The 27,085-nt window shown below is 34.0% G+C and overlaps 1 protein-coding gene across 7 annotated transcripts; it reads right to left on the reverse strand.

The window, feature by feature from the left end:
* Positions 1-346: 346 nt before the first annotated feature.
* Pur-alpha (Purine-rich binding protein-alpha) lies at positions 347-25,549 on the reverse strand. Of its 7 annotated transcripts, none has more exons than XM_089710371.1 (10): positions 25,245-25,549; positions 18,706-18,753; positions 10,859-10,971; positions 6,735-6,899; positions 5,843-6,021; positions 5,042-5,068; positions 3,869-3,992; positions 1,946-2,071; positions 1,410-1,460; positions 347-1,010 (listed from the first exon to the last, which is right to left on the reverse strand). In XM_089710371.1, the coding sequence occupies exons 1-10, from the start codon at positions 25,285-25,287 to the stop codon at positions 975-977; spliced, it is 912 nt and encodes a 303-aa protein (XP_089566497.1). In that variant the 5' UTR covers positions 25,288-25,549; the 3' UTR covers positions 347-974. The 7 variants fall into 7 exon arrangements, with proteins under 7 accessions (XP_089566497.1, XP_089566498.1, XP_089566501.1 ...); XM_089710372.1 differs by having other exon boundaries at positions 3,887-3,992; positions 25,245-25,546; XM_089710375.1 differs by lacking the exon at positions 25,245-25,549 and adding an exon at positions 24,845-25,234.
* Positions 25,550-27,085: the final 1,536 nt, after the last annotated feature.

Raw genomic sequence — 27,085 nt, forward strand, 5'->3', positions numbered from 1 at the left:
ATATTAAATAATCCATAATAAAACATACACCTAAAACTAGATAAGTGGCTTTTTTTTTAATTTTACCGAAACTTTTTAACGCCAGGAGTATTTAAAATTTATTTTTTCTATACCGTTAAAATTTTTCCACAAGCGTCGCCTGGCGTAACTTAAAATTGACTTACGCGGAATTATCATTCCATAAAGGGTAATCGTTTTAAACGATCGTTCAAAATAAGCTTAGCTTTTTAAAATGCGGCGCAAAATTTCGTCACGACTCTGATTATTGACCGTTTTAAAACCGGGTCACAATCACACTCGTTGCGGTTAAACTTAATTAAACGGAAATTAATTGCGTTTTTTTCTCTCAAAATAAACCGACTCTTCTGTTTTATATAGCTTTTATACATTGCAACGAGTTATTTTCCAAATATATATTCGATTCGGGTGTAGATATTGCATTTTATGTTAATTTTGAATTACAAATATTATAGAAAAGGCTGACAAAGGAATTCTGTTACTCTAAGATATCTGACATTTATAATCGAAATCTATAGAATTATAAGTTGGAATCATTTTTGGGAAAATAATAACTATCCAATCCAAATAATTCCAACTGAACAGGGATAATTTTATAACATCTATTATTGGCCAGCATTTTCTTGTATTCATTAAAAAATAACTACAAGAAACCGCATACCAATTCATTGGCCAATTACACAACCGAAAGTACAGTCAACGACAAAAGCGAACACAATAAACTATTTATTTATTTTACCAAAAAACATTGATAAAACGCAATATCCACACATCGTATTCGACGCCGCGCGACGCGAAAACGTAAGTGTAACTAATTAATTATTTTTTTAATCGTGTGAAACAAAAATGTAATAAAGCTCAAATGTTTTATCACATTATCTTAAGACTAAGGGAGTGGGTACAGATGTATGTACATTGTGGGGCGATTAAAGCCGAAAGTAGCCGATGTGCTCGCATCAAATCCGACTAGCGCTGCTGCCGCCGAATGTGTCCTGCAAATTAATATATATAATTGGTATAGTGTATGATGTGTGGTTAAAAATAATAATAAAAATGTTTTGAAAACAACAAATATCGATTTTCTTCGGGTCTTTTTTGGAGGAAGTATATATTTTCACACTGGAAGGACACAATACTTCTTAAATTATTATTAAGATATAAATTTATATTATTATGATTCTAAAGGGCCTCTATAAGAAGTCGAAATTAAAAAATAAATGTTACGAGTACATTACGAGAGAACATGAAATTAAAAAGAGTTTATAGGAAATATGCATTTCGTTCGTAATATAATTAAAATTTAAAATCAATATTCACAATTTCTCTATGGTGCACGTTAAATAAATTATTAATAGATTACCTAAATTCAAAATTACTTTTAAAATACTAACCATTTCACGGCCGGGCTGTGCGCTGCCCGCCCTGCCTGATCCGCTGCCGCCCTGCAATACATAACAGTATTTAAACGACAAATAAAAAACGGACTTGTACATATTCTTAAAGTTCTTAAGTAATTGTTGTAAATACGAAAATACGATTTTATTTTCATATACAACTATACAATTTTAATGTCCGAAACCAAACTCCGCCTGTAAATATATTAGGCAGAGTTTTTTAACATCACGCCACGAAATAAGGTGTTCATTTCAATTTTCAATGAAGGTTTTATAATACATATTATAATTGCGTAAGTGTGTTTTATGTCTCTCTTTCACTTCGCTACGGGTAGACAAGACATCTCATTTCGATATGAATTTCTTGGACTTCGCGGGCGGTTGTAAATCAATAAATAGACCATTTCCCATTGCCCCCATTGCCCCTTGCCCAATGGCCCATGACCTTTGCCCCAAGTCCCTTGCCCCATGCCCTTTACCCCATGGCCCATGCCCTTTGCCCCAAGTCCCTTGCCCCATGCCCCATGCCCCACCTGGTGCGTGTCTTGCGGCGAAAGCTGCGCGCGGTTCATCTTATCACAGTAGTCCGCCATGATGTCGCGGAATCGGCTCCAACACTTCTCGGGGACCGTTATCGCCGTGCGGAAGTTGCTCTTCACCTGCAAATATTTGTTTATTTATTACATTTATACTAATCTTCATTGTATAATAACATAGTTCGTAAAAGTTGAAATTTATAATGTCCGAGTGACAACCACACCATTTATCACTACATAGTATAAAACAAAGTCGCCTTTTCTGTCCTTATGTCCCCATGTATGCGTAAAATGTAAATCTTTAAAACTACGCAACGGATTTTGATGCGGGTTTTTTTAAGTAAGTGATTCAAGGGGAATGTTTTAGTATACAATTTATTAGGTTTTAGATAAAGCGGGCGAAGCCGCAGGCGGATAGCTAGTTTTAAATAATACAAAAAGGGTATATTTATGAAGCATTTGAATGCTCAAAAAATAAATATCAAATTCAATGGCACTTTTCAAAAATTCACTTTCAACTAGTAGTATTATTTTAAATGAAAAAATAAAAGAGAAACCTTTTAGATTGTAGAGAATCATATACAATAAAAGATTTTGGTTAGAATATTAGTTATCAGCTTCTATAAACATTATTTACAAGGAATCTAGCAAAAACTATAGTGATGATGTAATTCTGACTATAGTCTGTCCACTATAAGAATTGCTTTTTGACAGCTCGACGGGTGATACCAGAAGTGATGTTCAAAAGATTATCGATTGTGATACCATTTCAATTATAAATTCAAAATATTACCATAAATCGAATCAGGTACGTAAATAATAATTACAACGTAAATGTACTAATAAGATATGTAATAATAAGACCACATACCTATGCATTGTATGTTAAAACTAAACTAAACTAATATTTTATTATTTATTGGTTTCTATCTTACAATTTGGTTGTCTTTACGTTTAAATTATATAACATAATAGAAGAGTTTTTCTGTGTCGGATATATTTTACAGAGTATTTCTATCGATTATTATAATCTATCGACCCATCATTGAACAATTCTGTGTAGACATCACTAAGTGGGCGGGACCTGTCCATTAAGTACGATAATTATTTGTATGACATTTTAACATAGACATTACAATCCTTCATAGGCGTGAAGCTGTCAAAAAGCAAATAATATAATGGACAGAGTATAGCGTATGTATAATAAAACATCATAAAGCACGTGTTCAAATTCTTACAGTGTTAGTCGCAAATACGTACAGCGAAAAACTTTTGACACAAATTAGTGATATTAAATTTTTCATTTTTCATTTGCATGGCATATATCCAGATAACGTAAGCAACTGAATATTTTTTAACCATCTCCTTTCGCAGTAGAGAAGTAAAACCGATCTAGATGAAATTTTAATCATATAAGTTACAATCTGCACTTCTTATTATACTAAAATGCTACTTATTAAAATTAAAATAAGTTAATATAGCTAGTCTGTGAGAACGTACTTATTGTTATGTTATTTGTAAATCTTCAACTCCAGATAATATTATCTGAACCGGATGAAACTTGCAACTTTATAGATCTCTCGCTTATACTTATATACTTTTCTATACTTAGTGAAACTGTGATTAAAATCTGCTTATTATAATGTCCTTTTACAACTATTTTGACGTGACAACGTCTTATAATTCGATAGAGCCGGCTGCACGCATGAAAAAACATGACTCATGCGGCGTTACCTCGCTCTGAGGCGTTCCATGTAAGGCTTGAAGTGCAAGCGAGAGCGCGGAACGAGCGGACGTTGTCACGTTCAACTATCGTCAGTACTTTACAGACAACCAATTTTTTTATAAAGAAAATCGCGATTTACAACTACTTATGTATAATAGAAATGAGAAAAGCCATGAGCACAGCGTCACAATTACTTGCAACGATGGTACAACCTCGCTGACTTTCATGTAGATGCCGCGGTTGTTCTGCCCGATGTCGAAGTAGAAATTCTTGTTATCCACGCGCAGGTGCCTTCCCTCGGGCAGCTCGCCTTTATATCTGATAAATTTTTAATAATTTAATAAGAAGTCAACGTTCCCGATGGCCTAGACAAATGGCATCCATTAAACAACAAACATTTATCAGGCAATCATCATCGTTTTTTATTTATTTACACTTTATTCGAATTAAATCGAATTTAAATTCTTTATTGTGCACCACATAGACAAGTACAAATAAGACAAACAATTTATTGTGCTGGCACATTAATATTTTTGTATCATTATGTTCCCACTAGGAACACGAACCTCCTATGGGGGTACAGGCCATAATTCAGCACGCTGGCCAAGTGCGGGCAGATATCGCATGTCCTCGAAATTTTGCGAGACATGATGTTTCCCTCACAGTATCGAGCAGTGGTAATGTTATCAACATGTTCAGTAAAATTATAAAATCAATTTATTTCATGCACCCTCGCCTGGTATCGAACTCCTGACTTATCGATTTGAAGACCGATGTCCTCACCATTTGGTGGTAAATAATGAATTGGAATGAATTTATCAAGACTTTCACTGGGTTTGATGTACTTCTCTGACATTTGGATGAATAGAATTAATTGCATTTACCCTTGGTTAACAATACCTAACCTAACCGTAAGCTTATACCAACCCCATGCATTATATATTTCTATTGCTTATGCCATTTGTCTAAGCCAGTTGGACCACAAAACACCGACAACAATTTATAGCTACATACAAATTCGCAATAACACATATAAATAATAAATAATATTAAGTTTTATAGGACGTTGCGACTAATGATTACTGATACGATCAAAAACAGTGCGTGCAGTTTAAGACGTATATTTTGCAATAATACATTAAATCAGCCAATCAGAGACGCGACATTTACAAACCGAACGCGATTGGTTAGTGACGCAACAATTTTAAACGATGATTGGTCGAATTCTGACCAAACATTTTCTTAAAGGGTCTTCAACTACCCTCATTTGGGTAAACACTAACATATAATTAATACATGAAAAGCTTGTTTGTACGCACTGTTTACATATATAACATTCTATTTAGTTAGTTCTGGCATCTACTTACAATTTGGCTGCATCCCATACAACTCGACTGTAACAAAGGCAGAAACGAATGTTTGCTACTATTTCAGTGCTAAATGGAAATGGATAAAATTTTTAGTAAATACAGGGTGGGCCAGAATAAAGAACATTTTTCCTTGGCAAATATATCATAAAGGCCATCAAGTCAGCATAACGGAAAGGTTCACGGAAAGAGCATGGCGCGTTCGCTATAAAAAGCGTTATGTGATCATAAGTTACTCGTTTAATCAACTCTTAAAGCATTATCGGTATTTTTACATTTTAAAGTTAACTTTATTCTAGCCCGTCCTGTATAAAATAATCTGAAATATAAATTGTTAAGCGAATGTATAGCGAAATTTGTTAGTCACTACATGTTGTGTATATTAGCACAGGCTTTCTCTATCTTACTGTGTTAGTACAAGCCTGAATATGTATAGTAATTGCATTTGGTGTATTCGCAATTCGTCTGGTTGCGCCGCGGATGATCGTCTGTAAGACGCGTGTTGTACTGGGATCGTTTGCAAGACGTACACTGGCTGCCACGTGGCGTGTACGTGTGATCGTGTACAAGACGAACACAGGCTGGCGCGTATGGTAGTGTGATCGTCTGTGACGAACAGGAAACTGCGCGTGTGTATTTATGGCGCCGCGTGTGGACGGCACATCGTCTGTGACACGTACTCGTGCAGCTATTGTATATATCGCTAGCTCTACCCACGCTAGCGTATATATACCACGCACTAGCTCTTCTACCCACGCTAGCGTATATATACCCCACACTAGCCGCACTTCAGCCACTCACCCGCCGTCATCCGTGCCGAAGTCATCCAGCAGGTCAGTGAGTGCATCACGGAACTCGATCATGCCCTGCGCGGGCAACGCGATCTGACTGCGCGGGCCGCCACGTGTGATCGTTTGAGACACGCGCAGGAACCGCCCGCGCGAGTTCTCTTTCAGGTCTAGGTAGTACCGTCTGTTGTCCTGCCGACGTAATAAAGTTAATGAGCGTATTTTCGAAGAAAAATCATATATTCTGCCGATGTTTTGCCGTTTATAAGTATTTTTTAATATTTTCATATTATAGAAATGGTCCTTCGAGTCGGATCGCGAACGGAATGAGAAAAACTTCATTACATTCAACCTACAATTGAATTATACCAATGAGTTTTAGTGAATATCTTTCCGTTATCTTTCCGAACATTTTTTCATAGTAATGGTCCTTCGAGTCATAAAAAGCAAAACAAATTATATCGGAACGTAAAAATCTGTTTGTAACATGAGGAAAACTTGCTTCATTTCAACCTTTAATTGAATAATACCAATGCAACGATACCTAATAAGACAAGAATAAGACCGCCTCCTTGATACAGTGGCTAACGCGTGACCGAAGTGACCGTAGAAACCAAGTGGTCCTGGATTCGATTCCCTGTGGAGACGAAAAAAAACTGGCAACACACAGAAGTCTCATCACTTACTTGTCCCTAAAAAAGATCAGTGCAACACATGTAGAATATTGCATCTGCCCCACACTTCACTAAAACGATACCTAATCAACATTAATAGACCTTTTTTTTAGAGGGGAAATGTTGCATAGATACCCTCGGCCTCCGGGGTAGGGGCCATGGATTAAATCGGATTCTTACCAACCAAAACGAAAAAAAAAATACCTGTTAAGCCCTAAATCATGGTCTCACCTTTAGCATCATTTCAGATTTGAGCTTGCCGTCATCTGGCACGTTGTCCGTGTTGGGCGGGCCGAGAGATGAGTAGTAGTCGCTGAAGCGAGACAGGTGGTCGCGGAACTCCGCTGCTGTAGACATCGCGAGGAAGATTTGACTGCGCCGCCCGTCCGCGCCGATCTGTGTGTAAATCCTTGATAATATAATAAATGCGAACGTGTAGTTGTTTGATTGTTTTTCTTACACGTTTCAATAGAGCAATTCGTGGTAAAATTTTCGAGTTTGGAGACTTTTTTCAAAATACATAATAGATTTAAAAAAGACAGTGCTTTATAGCATATCATGCTTCAAATTTTAGAAAGAAAATTCTTTAACTAAAGGGCCATATATTTTTATTATGTTCTAAAATACCCAAAATTGTGAAAATCTAAAGGATTATATCTGCAAATATATAATGTAAGAACACAATTTTAAACTAATAAATTAGGCATCTTCAAAACCATCCTACATAGCCACATAATTATCGTGTTTGTGAATATAAAGGCAAGTCGATCAATTTTTATCATCCGATAAGTATGTAAGAGGATTATTTTGTTATTTTAAAATTATTTTTCAAATTCAAATATTACCTTCACATGGCCATTTAGGCATTTTGTATCTTTGTAAGAGGAATATTTGTATGTCTGTAAGAGGAAAAGTCCTTTAAATTTATTTGTGTATAAGTAGCTATAGAACAAAAAATTCATGCTTATTTTCAATTAAACATGATGACAAATTGCATCAACACATAAATATCCATTATACGAAGGAGCTATCAACCTACACCTACACAAATAAGGATTTGAAACCTATTTCGTCGCATTATACACATACTTTTTCAAATGTCAATATTATTTAAATATTTAATCTAATCGACTTTTATCGATTATGTAACAAGGTAGATACTGGATATTATCATAAATGATTCTACAATGAGTAATATCTCAAGATCTATCTATCTAAAATGCATAAAAATCCTTATCGCTGCGTCAATTCGAAGTTATTCCACGTTATTATTGAAATTGAAATTCGAAAATTAATTCTTGAATTTTGAGTATAAGTTATGATAAATAACGTTGTATTCGAAATTAAACCAAATTATCTTCAACTATTTATTATTTTTATACATCTCAGCATAACAGAGAATAATATCAACAATCAGGTTGCGATGATTTACAACCATCCCTTTATTTATTTTTAAACAAATTAGAAAATTGTAAATTCCAATATCTATGGTCTGAAAAATCGATAGAATGAGAATAAAATGGATTTGCATATAACCGTATTTCATAGAATTACAGGAATTCGCATGAAAACCAATTCAATACCTCTCGTTGCTACAAATTCTGAGTAATCCGCATTTCTGAAACTACCTGCAATTTGCAATTTCGAGAACTGATTTTAATTCACTTTATTCGGACTTTCATGGTACTAGGATGGCAAGTCCTATCCATACTAATATTATAAATGCAAAAGTAACTCTGTCTGTCTGTCTGTTACTCAATCACGCCTAAACTACTGAACAAATTTTCATGAAATTTGGTATGGAGATATTTTGATACCCGAGAAAGGACATAGGCTACTTTTTATCCCGGGAAAATGACGCATTCCCGGAAATCCCACGGGAACGGGAACTATGCGGGTTTTTCTTTGACTGCGCGGGCGAAGCCGCGGGCGGAAACCTAGTAATATTATAAATGCGGAGAATGTGTGTGTGTTTGTTACTCTTTCACGCAAATACTACTGAACCGATTACAATGAAATTTTGCACACATAAAGAAGGTAACTTGGATTAACATATAGGATAGGTTTTATTCCGGAAATCCCACGGAAACGGGAACTATACGGGTTTTCCTTTGAAAACGCGTGCGAAGCCGCGGGCGGAAATCTAGTAATTTTATATATCCGTAAAAGCGACATTTTTACACACACACACACACTCACTCATCGAAGATACGCGAGTCTTCTGCTATATATCGATAGAATAACACCACATTTAAACATAAGCCCAAGCAACCAATACGTATACATTACAAAGGGCTTTACCCCATTTAATTTTACCTAAAATACACGAGTTAAGTCAAACAAAAAGCAGGAAACTTTGGTCCGTGCCTCGTGCGGTTGCCTGATGAAGATAAAATAGGTGAGTGAGAGGAGTTCTCGAATCTAAAAAGTTCAATGTAATGAATTTTGTCTTTTTGGATACATCCGAATGTGTATAAATCGGAACAACAAGCTTAATGGTTTAATCTTTAGCGGTTTTGGTTCGATATCAAAGTGATCTTAATTTTTGATAACACATGAATTTAATTAAGGGCCGATTTTTCAATGCTTGGATAAAACTTATCCGTCCAATAAAGTATTTACACGATAATGTTAAAATGTCACGTAAACTGTCAAATACGGGCAATTAGAATACGTTTTTAAAATGGTAGTTTTATACATTATTCGACGAATAAGTTTTATCCAAGCACTAGCAGTCCGCCCCGGCTTCGCCCGTGGTACATATTTACGTTTTCTATACGTAAGAGCGTATACGCACTATGCGGGTAGCCGCATTGCGGGTAGCCGTCCGGCTGACCGCAAGCACAATTATGTACGTAATGCGGCTGCGGATGCGGCTACCGCAGACCGCACAGTGCGCATAGAAATGAATATTACGTACATAATTGTGCTTGCGGTCAGCCGGACGGCTACCCGCATAGTGCGTATACGCTCTAAGAACCATCCTCGTACTTCAAGGAATATAATAAAAAAAGAATTAACGAAATCGGTTCAGCCGTTCTCAAGTTATGCGCTTACCAACACATTTTGGGATTCATTTTTATATTATAGATTGAAAAATCGGCCCTAAGAAGTTTAAATTTTGCAAATATTTTTACTATAACTGAGATAATAGTATCGAGGAATAATAGCACGTACTAAATAAACAAAGAATAAACTTTTTATTGGCTGAATGTGGCTACAAGAAACCTAGTTCTATATTATAGAGCAAAATTAACTATCTTATTAAAAACTCCATTATGAAACTCAGTATTTTCCCCAATATTTCAATTTCCAATAACGTACATCCTAACTAAATGCAGCATCTTGAAATAAAAGCACTAAAAGGCTGTAAAATCAATAACATCGTGTGCACCCCACACAAAAGCGTGGGAGGTTCGCAGGAAACTAAATTTTTATCTGCATTAATATTACTTCATAGTACTCCTACAGGTAAAGGTAATTTCAGTGAAATATACCCACGCCGTATTAAATTTTCAATATTATTTCTCTTCGCTGCTTTTAGAATATCGATTAATCTATACTAATATTATAAAGCTGAAGCGTTTGTTTGTTTGAACGCGCTATTCTCAGGAACTACTGGTCCCATTTGAAAAATTCTTTCATTGTTAGATAGCCCATTTATCTAGAAAGGCTATATATAAGCTATATATTATCACGCTAGGACCAACAGAAGCGGAGCAATGCGGGTGAAACCGCGGGGAACAGCTAGTTGAGAATAGTCTTGTTTATAAATAAATCATATTTATAATACATGCATTTCTAGACATTATTATTATAAGACTAATGAAAACCCCTTGTTACTAAATAGAATGACTTGCTATTACGTACGGTCGCAGAAACCTACACGGAAGAGTCTAAAAATAAATATCCTACAAATATGAACGTTATTTAATTTGTCTATATTAAAGTTTTGTTTTCGTATCGATGAAACTTTGAAGAGGGTATTCAGAATTTACTAATCTACTAAAATTTTAATAAAGCCACTATCCTTTAATTTTCCTTATGTATCCTAAACCAAGTCTCGTTAATAAACCACTTATTAATGGTAACAATTCATGATTCTATTGACCATCCTGGAAGTCTTTACACAGAGGCCATATCAATCTTCTCCGAATAGCTTCCGTTACATGTTCTGTCAAAGCTAGTATAGCTTACTTTCTGTACCCTACCTTACCAAAACTTTTCCAACAACGTCTACTTAGCTACAATCTAATCTATCAACACATTAAACCCTAAAATAGGAAGTTTGTCCACCACTCATTTGCTACAATTGAATATAAACTTTATGTACTAAAAGTTAAAGCTTCATTTACCTCGGCAACTTTTATAAACCGGCCGCGTCTATTCTGTTTGACGTCCAGGTAGAACCTTTTGGACTGTATCTGCAGCATTTTCGTCGCCAACTCCTGCTCCTGCTGCTGTTGACCTGGAAACATTTATGTTCTTTGTTAGATCTAAATGTCTCCTGATACCTACTTATATTATAAACGCAAATTTTTAAAGGAATGTTCGGATATATGTTTTTACTCTTTCACGCAAACTCATCTGATCGGATCTGTATGAAATTAGGAACACAGATAGATTAATTATAATCAGTATTAACACATATGTTACGCGAGTGAATACGCGGACTAACCAGCTAGTCTAATCTTATATATAAAATTCTCGTGTCACAATGTTAGTCTGCATACTCCTCCGAAACGGGTGGACCGATTCTCATGAAATTTTCTGTGCATATCGGGTAAGTCTGAGAATCGGCCAACATCTATTTTTCATATGTACCACGGGCGAAGCCGGGGCGGGCCGCTAGTAATATATAAAAGTACGCATACATATGCCTAAGGGATTGATAAAATGCCACTGGTATCTAGGCCCATTAATGAGGCTAGACCGAATTGTGATTATTTAATAACAGGGTAGCTTTATATTTAAACGTTGATTGAAAGTTCGTAGGGCGATAGTTTAAATTATACCAAGCGAAATGGTTAGGCAATAATACCTATAGATAAAATTGTATTGCCAATCATTATACCAAAATACTGCAGGCGTGTTAGTGTCTCGATTAAGTAATGTCATGTCATACAATTTTCTGGATAAAAGCAGACACATTCACTGTAAATTCAAGATCAAATTCAAATTTCTCTATTTGTAGAATGTAGAATTCTGCAAATAAAGAAGTAAATACTGTACCTAATTATTGATTCATCAAAAAATTCATCCGGTAGAGGTCTGGTGGTGTTAATATCTAGTCGCTCAAACAACTACGTCTACCACGAACATTATTACCAAATATCCAATATGCCATTCCCAAAACTGCTCAGACAAAGAACAAATACGGATGTCGAAACAGCCAATAAGTAATAATGATTTCATTATGACGTAATTAGAAATCGCGATCGATTACCGCGTCACACTCGATTGCCCCGGTGCTGTACAGCGTACCTACAACGTACCTATTCCACATTAGAATACATTTGCGCAACCACCACGTAACGACACATTATTATGCTGGCGGTATTTTTTTGTAGAGGAATAGCTCCGTTGATGATTCAATTGGACAGGAAAAATTGCTCTTTAAATCACCCTTCGTGTTTTTTTTCACACATTGTTGCCTACTAGACCGAAGATCCTCTTGTCTTTTCTACAGCCGTACCTACTTCTAAGTCGTTAATTGTCTTTTACGTAAACAACCATCATGCGTCTGCTCGTATTTAAGGTTTTAAAAAATCGCTTCAGTAACAACATAAGCATGTGTGCTTTACTAGAAACTTAACTTGAATTTATTATCTACTAGTGGTCCGCCCCGGCTTCGCCCGTGGTACATATTTCGCAATAAAAGGTAGCCTATGTCCTTTCTCGGGTATCAAAATATCTCCATACCAAATTTCATGCAAATTGGTTCAGTAGTTTAGGCGTGATTGAGTAACAGACAGACAGACAGAGTTACTTTCGCATTTATAATATTAAGTATGTATGTGTATCTATCCTGCATGTCTATATCAAGATATTTATTTGGTAAATAACAACGAAATTTCCTTAGCATTCTAAGACTACCGTTGCTAACTGTACCCAAAACTAAACTTGAAGGACCAAAATCTCAAACGAAATTTTCTCGCATTAAAATTATTTATGTTTGCAAATCATATTACCGCGGGAGCAATCTTAATTTCCCGACGCCTCACCGCTCACGCTATCTATTATGTTCAAAGGAGGGATAAATGATAATACGAGCGAACCAAGCGCCACGCTATTGAATAATTTGTAAAAAAGATTTACACAGTGTTACTAGCCGTAATCCGTTTAGAAACACGCAGAAATTTCTAATGAAAGCCGTGATAGACAGTTACAACGATATCATTATTGGATGTTGTTTTGTAATTTCTCGGCGCGATCCTGTGGTCGGGACAGATGTTTATTACGGATAAATATTTAAAAGAAAAGAAGACAACTGCAAGGGACAGATAATAATGCTTGGTGTAAGAATTGCCCAGCAACAGGTCAAACACAAAAAAGGAGAATAAGAGAAAAAGGAAAACTAGTCCTAAGTCCCCTCTGTTAGGATCTTGAAGCAAAAGAGGAATCAACTATGGTCATCGTTCATTAAAGATTATTGTAAACTGTAAAATATAGGGCCAAAAAATGGTCTAAACACTGCCTAACGGTAATTAAATTGGGCCAGCACAAACATATCGCCACTCGTAATCCGTTTAGTGTGAACGCGCAGTAAAATGTCGAATAGACCAGCCATTACACAATGCTGAAGAGATCGTCAAGAGAGATAATTTCTAACGTTGGTCTGAATTTTGTCCAACTATCATTACTGACACTCAAATTGGCGCAGAATTATGCAAAACTTAAAATACGCGAGAAAATATAGATTTAAAAATTTATAAACAAAAAAATAATTGGAAATAATACGCAACAAAATATTTTTCAAGTTGTAGTAGAAGGTATTATGTATAAACAAAAAGTCCAATATTCGTGTATAAACGGCCCCTAGAAAAGAATTTATAATCAATAAATTATAATATGAGGACCGTGCCGAAATTGTTAAGGACAGGTCAAAACACTGCCTTAAAAGTTTAACACGGTAATAGAAACCGTGTTTTCTAATGAAAATGTACAAGTTTCTAAATGAGCGCAAATTAAATCTGTTGTAAAATACGCAAATGATTTATATAGGTTATGAGGGCATTGAAACACATTACGTGTACCTATACCGAGAAATAATCTTTCTCCGTATCCAAAAATAACATTTTTTACTAGTGTAAAAACGATTTGAAAAACCTTAATGTGTTCCATGAATATTTTTTTGCGATATATTGAAATGAATTGAATTTTGTATTTTATAAAATCAAATGTATATTTTTCGTTATTAAAAAATAATTCGTATTTTTTCACCGGAAGGAAGTTAGCGCGGAAAGTTTATTTTTTTTAATTATTAATATCTCAAAAAATTGCTCCTTAAATGCTCCATCAGAATCTGTAATTGCTCCACTTCTATAATTATTAGTTTATTTATAATAAATTAAAAAAAAATCCAAATACTGAAAACTTGATTTCCCTATAGAATGAAAAATATTCACTTTTCATAGAAAATTTTTTTGCAAAAAAATTGCTCCCGATTTGCTCTATCAATTACAAAAAAAATTATTTAATTTTGATAATTTTTACAATAGTTGACTGAAAAACTATGTTTACATAGTAAACTACTGCGCTGTGACGTCATCAATTATTGTCGTTGCGACGCATAAGGGTCATAGGTATTTACACGTATCAGCACTGCAGCGATATCTATTAAGACCTTAATGTTTATGTTTTCTTATTGATATTATTTACTAGATTTCCGCCCGCGGCTTCGCCCGCGCAGTCAAAGAAAAGCCCTCATAGTTCCCGTTCCCGTGGGATTTCCGGGATTGCATCATTTTCTCGAGATAGCCTATGTCCTTTCTCGGGTATCAAAATATCTCCATACCAAATTTAATGAAAATTGGTTCAGTAGTTTAGGCGTGATTGAGTAACAGACAGACAGACAGAGTTACTTTCGCATTTATAATATTAGTATGGATAGTGATTGAGTCAACAATTGAATAACAAGTGTAAGTACTATTTTATTCAATAATAATGAACAATTAATAAATATTTCTACTGTCAATCATCATCAAAGTATTGAATTGGTATTAATAATTGAATTTGAATTTCTGTTTACTATAAGAAAAATTAATATGCACTTTTTATTTCAGGGTGTGAAGGGATTCAGTCAAGGAGTTTTAAATTATTGAAGAGTGGTAATTATTTAGAAGTAGGGTTCGCGAAAAAAATTGAGCCCTACTTTTATATAATCACCTGAAAATTTTTCACTAGAGTATAATTAATAATTCTTTATAATTATATAAAGAATTATTTTTCACAATAGGTTTTACATAAAAATTTTACTTATTACATAAATTAATTATTGAGTTTCATCTAGCAAAAGTTTAAAGAAACAGAGTGAAACCTGGTTAAGTGAGACATCAAGGGACCTGCAATGTTGTTTCACTTATAGAGGTATTCCACTTACCCAGTGTCTCAGATATACAGGTATAAATAAATATCTGTGAATCTGTCTCATTTACAGAGGGGTGATAACGATTGTAGCTTTCGTTTTGACATTTTTCAAATAAACATCTGTATGATAGTAAAGCGAAACGTAAACTGAAGGTAATTGAAGCTCAAAATTTTTACTTACGTACTTGGAATTACGTGTGGAATTTGTGGGTTGAATAAGAATGAGTAAACAAACAATGTTATCTCAGTTACAGAGGTTTATGCATATAAAATTTACTCGCTGTCTCAGTTATAGAGGTAACTATGATGATAAATCGAAAGAACAAATCCCAGATATAGAGGTTTAACTCGTCCCACTAACAGAGGTAATTCAGTGCCAAAGTGTTGGGACCTCAGCATGAGTTCCAGTTATGGAGGTTTCTCACTTATCCAGGTCCCACTTAACCAAGTTTCACTGTATTATTATGTATTTAAAATCATTCTTATCATAGGTATGTTTATAAACATTTCCCTACCCATCCCTAAACTCGCATATTACGTTTATTCGTATTATTAAAACTTCAAGTAATTTTTAATTAATTTGTGTTTCAGTCGCTTGTTTCATCTTTCGGTGTCATGTTGCTATCGTTTGCGGGAACTATGCGGGTTTTCCTTTGAAAACGCGGGCGAAGCGGCGGGCAGAAATCTAGTAAATAATATAAATAAGAAAACATAAACATTAAGGTCTACAGATATCGCTGCAGTGCTGATACATGTAAATATGGCCCTTATGCGTCGCAACAGCAATAATTGATGACGTCACAGCGCAGTAGTTTACTATGTAAACATAGTTTTTCAGTCAACTATTGTAAAAATTATCAAAATTAAATAATTTTTTTTTGTAATTGATAGAGCAAATCGGGAGCAATTTTTTTGCAAAAAAATTTTTTATGAAAAGTGAATATTTTTCATTCTATAGGGAAATCAAGTTTTCAGTATTTGGATTTTTTTAAAAATTAATTATAAATAAACTAATAATTATAGAAGTGGAGCAATTACAGATTCTGATGGAGCATTTAAGGAGCAATTTTTTGAGATATTAATAATTAAAAAAAATAAACTTTCCGCGCTAACTTCCTTCCGGTTATTTTTTCAATACAATAATGCAAAATTTACAAAAAAAATCCCTCTTTTTGTTCTCTTTATTCTAGAGCTTCTTTCTACCCTTCGCAAACAACTTCGTTCGTAAGAACCATACATTCACTCATCACCGTGTTTAAATATAACCTATAACCTTTTAAAAAGATGAGGCTCTACAACACAAAAGACATTCTGATTTTGCAATATGCTTAAAATAAATAAAGACATTGTAATAATGTCGCAAATTAAATACAGATAACTTTTGCGCTTTCTTTCGCTCAACTGTTTTGCCTTATTTCCCAAATCAAAAATAAAACATCCATTTCACCAATCCACATAGTTAGCAAGTTATTAATCTACAACACTGTACCTACGAGCAGAACTTTCGAACCGCCATTAATACGGTCTAAGGTCAAAGGGCCTTATGAAAATAATTCAGATGTACACGACAAGTTATACTCGAGGATAACACAATCACGGCAAGTAAAACCACAACATAATACCTTGTGGCTATACGAGTTAGCCAGCGGTGCGGTAGAGTCTCCAACAAGGACAAACATCTTTGGACCGAAATCGAGATGTTTTTTGTTTTTCAATACCTTATACCGCTTGAAGGTATTCCTTAAGGGCTTGTTAGGATGTTGAACATATTAACTATAAGGGAACGACAAAACATACGATATTGTCAAGTTTTAAATACCATACTATTATTACTAGACATGGCAGTGTACATTTTATGGCAAAACTTTACTATCCTTTATTCTTTACATTTTAATTGTTCAAGTTATTCTGATGCTAAAACAGCCACCGTACAAACATTGACTGATAAGGGTAAAACGTTGTTTTGACAACCCGAAAACGTATTACAGTTGGGTAAACTTATCCTCCCTTTTAGTCTTTTTCCTTGATGATAAATTAACCATCTCTATTTTAGCAGTTTACCTTACCAAAGACACGACCGCAGGCCTTTTAACGACCGAAATTAATAATGTATATCCTATCTAAGATTAGCGTTAATCTTCATTGTATATTTTTCGATCGATGTCTAGTCTGCATGCCAATACAACAATTGATAATTGACAAGCTTTTCTTAGAAAATAGATTGCTAAATCAAACTATTGTGGTAACTTTCGGATTAGGTTTGATTATGATCGGGCGTAAATCCACAGTTACTTGATCCTATTCTGAATATAGCTATATATATTATACGTCTGTCTATAGTCTATACTCTATAGGGTGAGCTCAACACCCGGCAGACAACAGATTTGCGACAAGGCGCCACGTGTAAACGGCCGGCGACTCCGAACATTGTTGTCAAGTGACACACCAAGACCGCGGGGGACATATGTCCCCATAATGTATTAGGAAATTACTCGACCCATTTCTTAACTATATTCGCCGGCAGGATATGAGATACAGCTCGCAGCGAATGTACATATTAAATAAAAATAACCGGTATTACAGAATGCGGGATGATTAGATTCCGAGAAGGAGAATTTTATATATAATTTTTATGCTAAACTTGATAACGGACGTACTGTGATCAAAGACGAATAGACGATTTCATTTTTAGGACTCAATCTCGCGAGATTTCCTTCAAAATTATAATATGAAGAAATATTCAACGGAATGTACCTATAAAGGATTTTACAAGAATAGTAATAATTGATGATTGACACAAATTTATAGATTATGGCCTGAACAGCAGTGGGCACGTAGGTGGTAGGTACATATATGGGTTTATAGAAAGAAAGATATGATGATGACACAAAATTCCAAATCAAAATCCAAAATACTATTTTTAATGATATATCCAATATCCATACTAATATTATAAATGCGAAAGTAACTCTGTCTGTCTGTTACTCAATCACGCCTTAACTACTGAACCAATTTGCATGAAATTTGGTATAGAGATATTTTGATACCAGAGAAAGGACATAGGATAGGTTTTATCCCGGAAATCCTACGGGAACGGGTTTTTCTTTGAAAACCCGGGCGAAGCCGCGGGCGGAAAGCTAGTATACATATAAATCGGATGCTTAGGTATATCAAGTTATTATTATTTAACTTGGATATAATGTTAATGTATTGCAATATATAAATATTTGCTTGCCAGCTGTGACTGGCGAATTTCCGATCATGTTTTACACGTTCGCGTAAAACCAATGTATTACCACTTTTCTTGCGAACAAATTCATTTCATTTCATTTTAAATATTCCGTTTTACCCATAAAGATTAATTAACAACTTTTATCTTATATCATAAAAATAGGAATCGGTATATTAAAATCTATAATAAACTAGCAAACCGGGCGAACTCCGTTTCGCCACCAGAGACACCTTTTCTTTGCTATAAACCTCACGGAGCCCGAGACCTTTCCAACGAATGCAAAACCGTGGAAATCGGTTCGTGCGTTCTGGAGTTATAGCGTCAGGAAGGAAAACCCGACTTATTTTTATATAGTAGATAAAAAACAAGGTATTTTCTTACCGGAGTCAAAGTTATTCCCGCCTGCATCCATGCCTTGACCATGATATTCTGTAAAAACAAATAACCATTAATAAATAATTCAACAAACAATAAAAATAAATCATAATTGGAATTTCTTCAATAAAACATGTCGTAATATTATGTACATTTTTTCATCATTTTAATTACATTTGAGGGTACATTGAACAACTCGTACGCCATTCTATAACAGACATGCACTCGCGTTGGACGTGTACTTACACGGGTACAAATAAATAAAAAAAATTAAATAACAATATTCAACAACATAAAATTTACAGTATGTAACCAAAATAGATAGACAAGATAACGTAAAACACATAAAATAATAACATACTGAATAACATATCCAATTTAAATAACCGATCGTTAGACCGTAAAAGTAAATCGAAATTAACATAAGAATATACATTAGGAATTCAAAGAAAAAAAAACAAACGTGCTTGAATTTAAATATTTAATGATAGTATAAATTACACGGTACATATTATTTAAAGACTTTCTTACAGTGAATTAATAAAAACACATTTCCTAAAGGCGAATTCGAATTTAAAATACCCTTAATGTCGTGTATGAAATGAAACTCGTTAAAATTTTCAAACGATACACGCAAATATTGTGCAATTAACCAACCTTTCAAACTTAATTATGAACATTATTAATTATCATTAAAACAATTATTAGACCATTATGTCAAGGCTTTACTTATCCCAAAAAACAAGGCATTTCAAAATTACCCACACGTTTATGTCTTGTTTATGGAACAACAGCGAATACAAGGAGTATACTGAATTAAAAATGAAATTAACATTACATATTAGGTTATCGATATGACCTAACTTTACATAAAGCCTCACACGTTCTTCATCCAATAGCTACGCAAAGTCGAATGCTATCGTTAGTTATGCAAAGATAAAGCCAGCTTCTGCCAAAACAGAGATACGACGACCTCATAGCAATTTATCTCGACCTATTATTTTTTTATGATAGTGTTACCAACGCTAAAATCTTTGATGGCATCACGCTCACCTAGTTTACGAAAAATGTGTCTATTTTAAGACTTCCTATATTCTAGGTTAGCGTGAAGTCTGACGCTGAAAACTTTATTTTAGCAAAAATTTTACGACTATCGTTATATTGAAGTAAATTGCTCGCACCTGCTTCTAAATCATACATATTTAAGCGGTTACATTTTCACGAATTCAATTTGCCTACTATATTTTATTACCATTGATGAATATAGTCTATACATACCATTTTTTTATTAAGTTTACTTTTATAATGCCTGAATTATTAGTGACTCGTTAATAAAGTCTGCAAAAGTAATTACGTTAAAAGTTATTCTCAATTCATACAGGATCAATATAATTATATAGCCTGACGTCACAATAGCATTACTAAAATTTTAATATTAATTGGCGAATGGGCGTGGCTCTTTGTTATCTAGAGTAGCGCAAAAACTAGCACCATGATCGCAATTTTGAAATGATGTTATTAAATAAATGCTATTAAAAACTAGAGCCTAATCGTCATCGATTCAAGGTGGCCTCAAAAACAAACACCTGCACAATCCAAATTATAATACTATAAAATACATGAACTAAAGCAAGCATACGCAAAACGGATATCTATTTAACATTCGCGTCGTATAGATCTAATAAGTTGGGCCGAACGTTACTTAGCATCGCTATATAAGTGGTTCAAGGCTGGTCATTGGCTGGTCCGCACAGACGCGGCCCAGACGTACAAAAAAGTGAAACCCATAATTTTTTCTTGAGAAATCGCAAACTTCGTTCCGCGACTAATAAGGGACCGATTTCATTCAACGCAACCGTGCGAGACTAAAACGGAAAACATTTTATGGCTATAAAATTGTGTTGTGACGGCTCTGCTTTCCCATGTTTTAAATGTAAATGAACTAAATATATACCATACATTAGACCTGTTTTTTTTTATTTGCATTAATTGTTATGTTATCGCGCCTTATGTCTTTTATATACTAAGATTGAATTAATGGTTGCTTAATAATTTAGTAGACAAAATAATTATATTTACATGTTTTGGTATTTAGAAAATATAAAGAATTGGAGATTTATTTAATCGGTTTTTTTTTTTAAATAGCATACTCATATTGTTACTCACAAGGCAAACCCAATAAATGCCTTTGTACATTGAAATGTATGTTTTAAAAAAAGCTGCATTTTAAAAACCAATGGAAACGCTCTTTAAAATGACCGCCAAAAAATGACGCAACGTGTAGACGAAAAGACGAAAATAGCTAAGTATATAAATTGGCAAATTTGGCGAATTTCTTTCGAAATAAGTTACATAATTTAAAACCTTTATGTGCCGTGTTTCGGATGGTTTGCTTGTATCGCCTAACGATTGTGAAAGTGAATTCATTATAGTTTTTTTTCGCACTACACGAATAATAGTTTATTGGGTAATATAATAAACAAGAAGGCTAAAAATGGAACTGCTAATAATGTTACATTTACAACCTGTTCTTTTTCATTGCTAAATGCCAAACTGCTAAGCCAATACAATATTAAGTTAACAGTATGTTTGACACATTTACACCTATTGTCTTTTTACTTCAGTGTGAATTAATTAAAAAAAAACTTTAGTAACATTTAGTGCTGTGCACTTTGAACTACACCATTTTCAATTGAACTATTAATTAGCTGTTGCCATGTTGGATCCATGGGATTTCCAGGATAAAATCTGTCCTATGTCCTTTCTCAGGTGTCGAACTATATTAGCGGCAAATATGAGCGTCAGCTTACGATTTTAAAATCCTGTGTTCTCATAAAAAATCTAACTCAAGAAAACTATATCATTTATTTCTATTAATTTTCTTTCGGGAGTTGCTATGAAAAAAAATCCTAATTTTTCTGCAAAATACAATGAAATTACATGCATCACAATACTATTATAAAGGCGAAAGTTTGTAAGTATGGATGTATGGATGTATGGATGTTTGTTACTCTTTCACGTAAAAACTACTGAATGGATTTGAATGAAACTTTACCACAATATAGCTTATACATCAGAATAACACATAGGATAGGTTTTATCCCGGAAATCCCACGGGAACGGGAACTATGCGGGTTTTCCTTTGAAAACGCGGGCTAAGCCGCGGGCGGAAATCTAGTTATCTATATTTTTGAACAAGAGATAATACTTGAATTACATAAGTTGAAAATGAAGGACAACCAAAATCATTATTATGAGAAACCAAATCACAAATGTATTAAAATAAAATCAAATTGGACTATAATTTTAACATAATTCTTCTACTGAAGAACAAATGCTCATCAAAATTAATTATTTTAATGAAAAAGTATTTAAATTATGACGTGTTTCTTCACTTCACTTCATAGTATAAAACAAAGTCACTTTTTCTGTCCCTATGTTTGCTTAAATCTTTAAACCTACGCAAGGGATTTTGATGCGGTTTTTTGTAATAGATAGAATGATTCAAGAGGAAGGTTTTAGTATAATATTTCATTTAATATTTCATTCAATAAAAACATCCCAGGTTTTACAGTCAAATTACTAATTAAATTTCTATTGGATATAACATTATTTTAACTAATATGTTTTGTATTGCAAATATTAAGTAAATTGCAATTCATAAATAAAAAATATGTAATTCGTTTGAGTTTTATAATCCGTATTGTGTATTCAACATCAATGAAACTGGTATTTGAAAACAATATAAATACAACCAGCTTCAAAAATAGATTTTTGTACATTTTTCCTCATTTCTCAACCACACCAGCATAATGTGCCACAATGAAAGGACAAGATGTTACACAATGTTACATTACAATGCTGAAAACGTTTTAAACTTTACGTTTTAACGTCTACGGTTCCAACTTTTTTTAAATAACAGACAGCTTTGAAACAATCATACAACATTCTACAAATTGTTGGTCAATTGAAAAATCGTATTTAAGCTGGCCGTAAATTTATGAAAGAAAGTTCTCTTATTGTATAAAAGCACTAGCAAACCACCCCGACTTCATCTACTCAGTGATAACATAATATTTATTGGCTTGTTCTATACCTCCAGTAACCAAACAATTAGTGCACTAGTCCCTACTTAATATTATAAAGGTGAAAGTAACTCTGTCTGTCTATCTGTCTGTTACGCTTTTCCGCTTAAACCTCTCAACCGATTTTGATGAAATTTGGCACACACAATCTTTAGACCCTGAAAAAGAACATTGGCTACCTTTTATTGCGAAATATGTACCACGGGCGAAGCCGGGACGGACCGCTAGTAATCAATAATGCAGCCAAAGCATTACATAGCTTTTGTAGAAGAAAACCTAGCCATTATCGTTTTACATGATCAAATGTGCTAGCAAAACATTAAAGAACTCTGATGTAAAATATTATTATATTTCTCTCATCTCAAAAAAACACTATTTCAGGTTTGAGTACCTCTCAAAAACATTTTGGCAGATTATGATGCAATGCTGAAGTATCATTATCTATTGATATTATATACTGTTATCGTATTGTTTGTTTCCTGAATATTAATAAATAAATATTTCACTTGGTGTCTCATATACACAGAGATACAAGAATCATGTTAAAATTTCATGAAAGAATAAAACAAGAGAGTCACTAGCATGAAATGAAGTAGAGAATTGGTAATTTATCACTTGCTCAATTGGTATCAATCAGAATACCGTAGATAGTGAATCTATCTACAAAGTTTCAATTTGATTATAAAAACAAATAGCTGATCATAAACAATATGTATTGGAACTCTGATTATCAATTTCTTATGCTTGCACACAAAAATTTGGTTAAAGAACAGGCAGGGTGAATTAAGTAATGACACTTTCTGAACTAAACAGTAGTGCTTATGTATAAACATAACAAATAAGCAGTACATTCTTAATTTTACAACTTTTTTCAACTTCATTCACCTGATCCTAGAAAAAATACAATTATAATTTCCACTCACAAAATAATCTTCATTTATAAAAAAAAGACTTTGTAACAAATTTCAACTTACATAAAAAAGAATAACTTGCAAATATTGAGACAGCTGCTTTACTATAAGAATCCAATTGGAATTTTACACACACATATAATTTCAATGCTTCAACTTTATGTGCGAGTTTCTGCAAATTTTCATTAGTGTAGCAGCAAATATCTGATACTATGACATTAGCAATTAATGATTGATTAACTATAATGCTGTGTGATAAATTTCCCGTTGAACATCTATCTTATTCAAGTTTTTGTAATTATTATTATGACAAATAAGGATATCCAACAAATAATGAATAGAAAAATGAAATGTACAATGGAATTTAAAATATAAAAAAATTATATGAGATAATAAAAGAAATCATCTACTGAACTAATGATAAATGTTCATTGTACATAACTGTAGTATAATAACAAATTGTATTTCATTGCTAGTAGAGCAAAGCATTTGACAGACTTTTTAGTAATCTTCTTTCCCTTTATTGTTTTCTTGAATCTCAATAAAAAAGAATTGCAGTTCAAATCTCAGATTTTATTGTATTTTCGATCTACATTTAACAAATTAAGCCTTAGGAGTAAGTGCATACTGGAAGCAAAAGCTGTAAAATGTTTTGGGAGTTGTTTTACTCTCTAAATTGAACTTATAACAAAGTAAATACTTACGAAATTGATGCTTCTTGTAGAAAACACTATCCTGTCACTTACATACCATAGATGAGATAGAAATCCAGCATCCATTTTCCAGTATCAGATTTTAGTACATCCAAGCACCATAACAATGTGAAACAGATAAACTGATGGTCCTCCAGATTGCACACAGTTGCCCCTTTAGTAACAGCTGATCCATCATTTCACACACCATTGATCAAACAATTTAGCACCAGGAAATGCAGAAGAACACTTTCACTATTGCACAATACAGCACTAATGTCTGTCTGTTCCAATCACTTCACTGTACACTGGGTTTGAGAACAAAGGAAACACACACAAAGGTTATCTTAGCTATGCAAATTTGAATAAGCACTGTATTACCTAGGAATCGGGACAAAGAGGTACGAGCGGGGTCAGTAGGTGACAATAGAAGGTCCGCAGGGAGGGCGGCACTGACCTGCCATGCTGCCGGGACAGCGGGCGATGCCGCCGCGGAGCGATGCGGCGCTGGCGGCCGCGGTCCTGCTGCCACCCTCGCCGACACCAGACACGGCCCGCCCGCCGAGAGGTCGCAGACAAAAAAATCGATAGGTCGTCAACCTCCGCCGGCGCTAACGGACAGCCGGGCGGGCCGCCGTGCCGTCGCCCGCCGCCGGGCCGCTATCCCGCACAAGAAACCCGTTGTGGCCTCAACGCCCGACTTATTACTGATACCAATTCGCCATTTTGAAACAGGAACAATGAAATATTTACTTTTCAATGTTTCGACAGGCGAAAATTTCGTACGCGAACGACGGGATACACGGCGCGAAATTTTACGTATCTTGGACGCTATGCCACTGTAAATAAATACGTACTCTGACTAGAAATTCCTTCGTCACCGCTGCCGATATCCGACATCTCAATCCACACCGAATTCTACAGGCAATCCACCAATCTTTCTGAACTTCTCGGACAAGTCAAATTGTCTATGGTTTCACAGCCATCAAACTTAACTACTTTATGGTTCCACTTTTAGACAACTAAACCAAATTTTTTAACTATAGTACTTGAATAACACTATTTACACTTTCAAATACATAAAATACTCTATGAAGTAACGTTTAGTTAAATGTTTTAGGATAAAAGAATGAGCTAAATGTAATTGTAACTAAATTTATTAAAATGACATCTTGTCAAGTGACAACAGCTGACAAGAGCAATTATCAACACACCACAGATTGTAGATAACATCTTGATTAAAGGTTTGCCAAACAAAAAAAAATATAAACTTATTAGTTATCTTAGATAGAATAGGGAATATCACGGAAATATAGACATACTCAAGAAGCTTACTCTAAACACTGGAGGTATCGTCTAGGATTGACGACTGACGAGAAGTTCGTTGACCCTAACTCATGTTTTTTATCCCTTTCACACCTAACTTGTTCACCACTGTTAATACGAAGTTTTCCCAAGGCTGTATTCTGTAATATTCTGTGCAAAAGGTTAGATTTTGTAAATGAGTTCGTTGGTAAATTGCCAACAACATCATTCAGAAGCATTGTTGGATGAGACAATTATTATATTTTATGCTAAATAAATAAAGTATCTGAGCCAATCAATAAAAAGTCACACTCCCTGATAATGGGTAGTCACCATAATAAAATTATAGCTACTCTCGGTTTGTCAATATGGCATATGTGTCAAAAAAATTGCGTCGCTTCGAATATTTAAGAATGTTGTAGCGTATTTAATAAATATTTTCGAAAATAAAGAATGTATTGTATTTTGCAAAGTGGCAGAAGTGTTTGGAAACCAAATTCTGGCCTATAATTTCACAGGCAAGTGTATATTTACGTTATTTACAATATTCCTCAATACTCATGCATTTACCTGTTTAGAATCATTTTAATGGCAAAAATCGTCAAATTTATCATCAATTTAGTAAGCAATCATGTTGAATAAGTTCTTTTCCTAATACTTTCATCATCTTTCAACAAGTTTTCAATAAACAAATTTAACAAGTAAGGTAACCATGATGACGGGTTTTTACGGATAGCGACGAGAATATATTGCTAAAACAATATTATGATGAACATATTTTAGAACACCATTTTAAAGATTTTTATACTAGTAATGATTTTTATACAACACACGACATCGGTATTGCACTCACATATGGTTTGTTCTTTTTTACATTGTAATTTATACTTTTTAACCGAATATTTTTTGTTTTACGTATTTAAGCTTTTCAAAAAATGAAGTAAAAAGAAATATATGTGCCTATCAAGGGTAAAATTACTGAGGAGTACGACCCAGAAAAAAAAATACTACTATAAACAGTTTTTCTTTGATGTTTTTGGCTTGAAGTTGACCCGTCGAAGCAACGCGTTTAAAAAGTAGATCTGAGTAACTTACAATTTGGAGCAAAACTCAACTTTCCTGCATCTGATGCAAAACTCAACTTTCCTCTATTTACAAAGGATGTTAATGCTGTATATCGGTTAATATCCAAGCTTTGTAGCCAAAAGTTATCAAGTGTTATTTATAACTATCATTCTCTACCAATTAAAATTGTATGTCGTATAAAGGTGATAATTCTTGTAAGTTGATATAATTAATACTGTTATAAATATGTATATGTCGTTATTATTTATAGACCATGATTTTTAGTTTTTTCTATTTCGAAAAATCCTAAATTTACAAACCAGCGTGG

Source organism: Colias philodice, chromosome 24 (genome assembly GCF_061535455.1).
Source record: "Colias philodice isolate Cphi_HAF_F1 chromosome 24, ilColPhil1 Martin Lab GWU primary, whole genome shotgun sequence".
Lineage (NCBI taxonomy): Eukaryota > Metazoa > Arthropoda > Insecta > Lepidoptera > Pieridae > Colias > Colias philodice.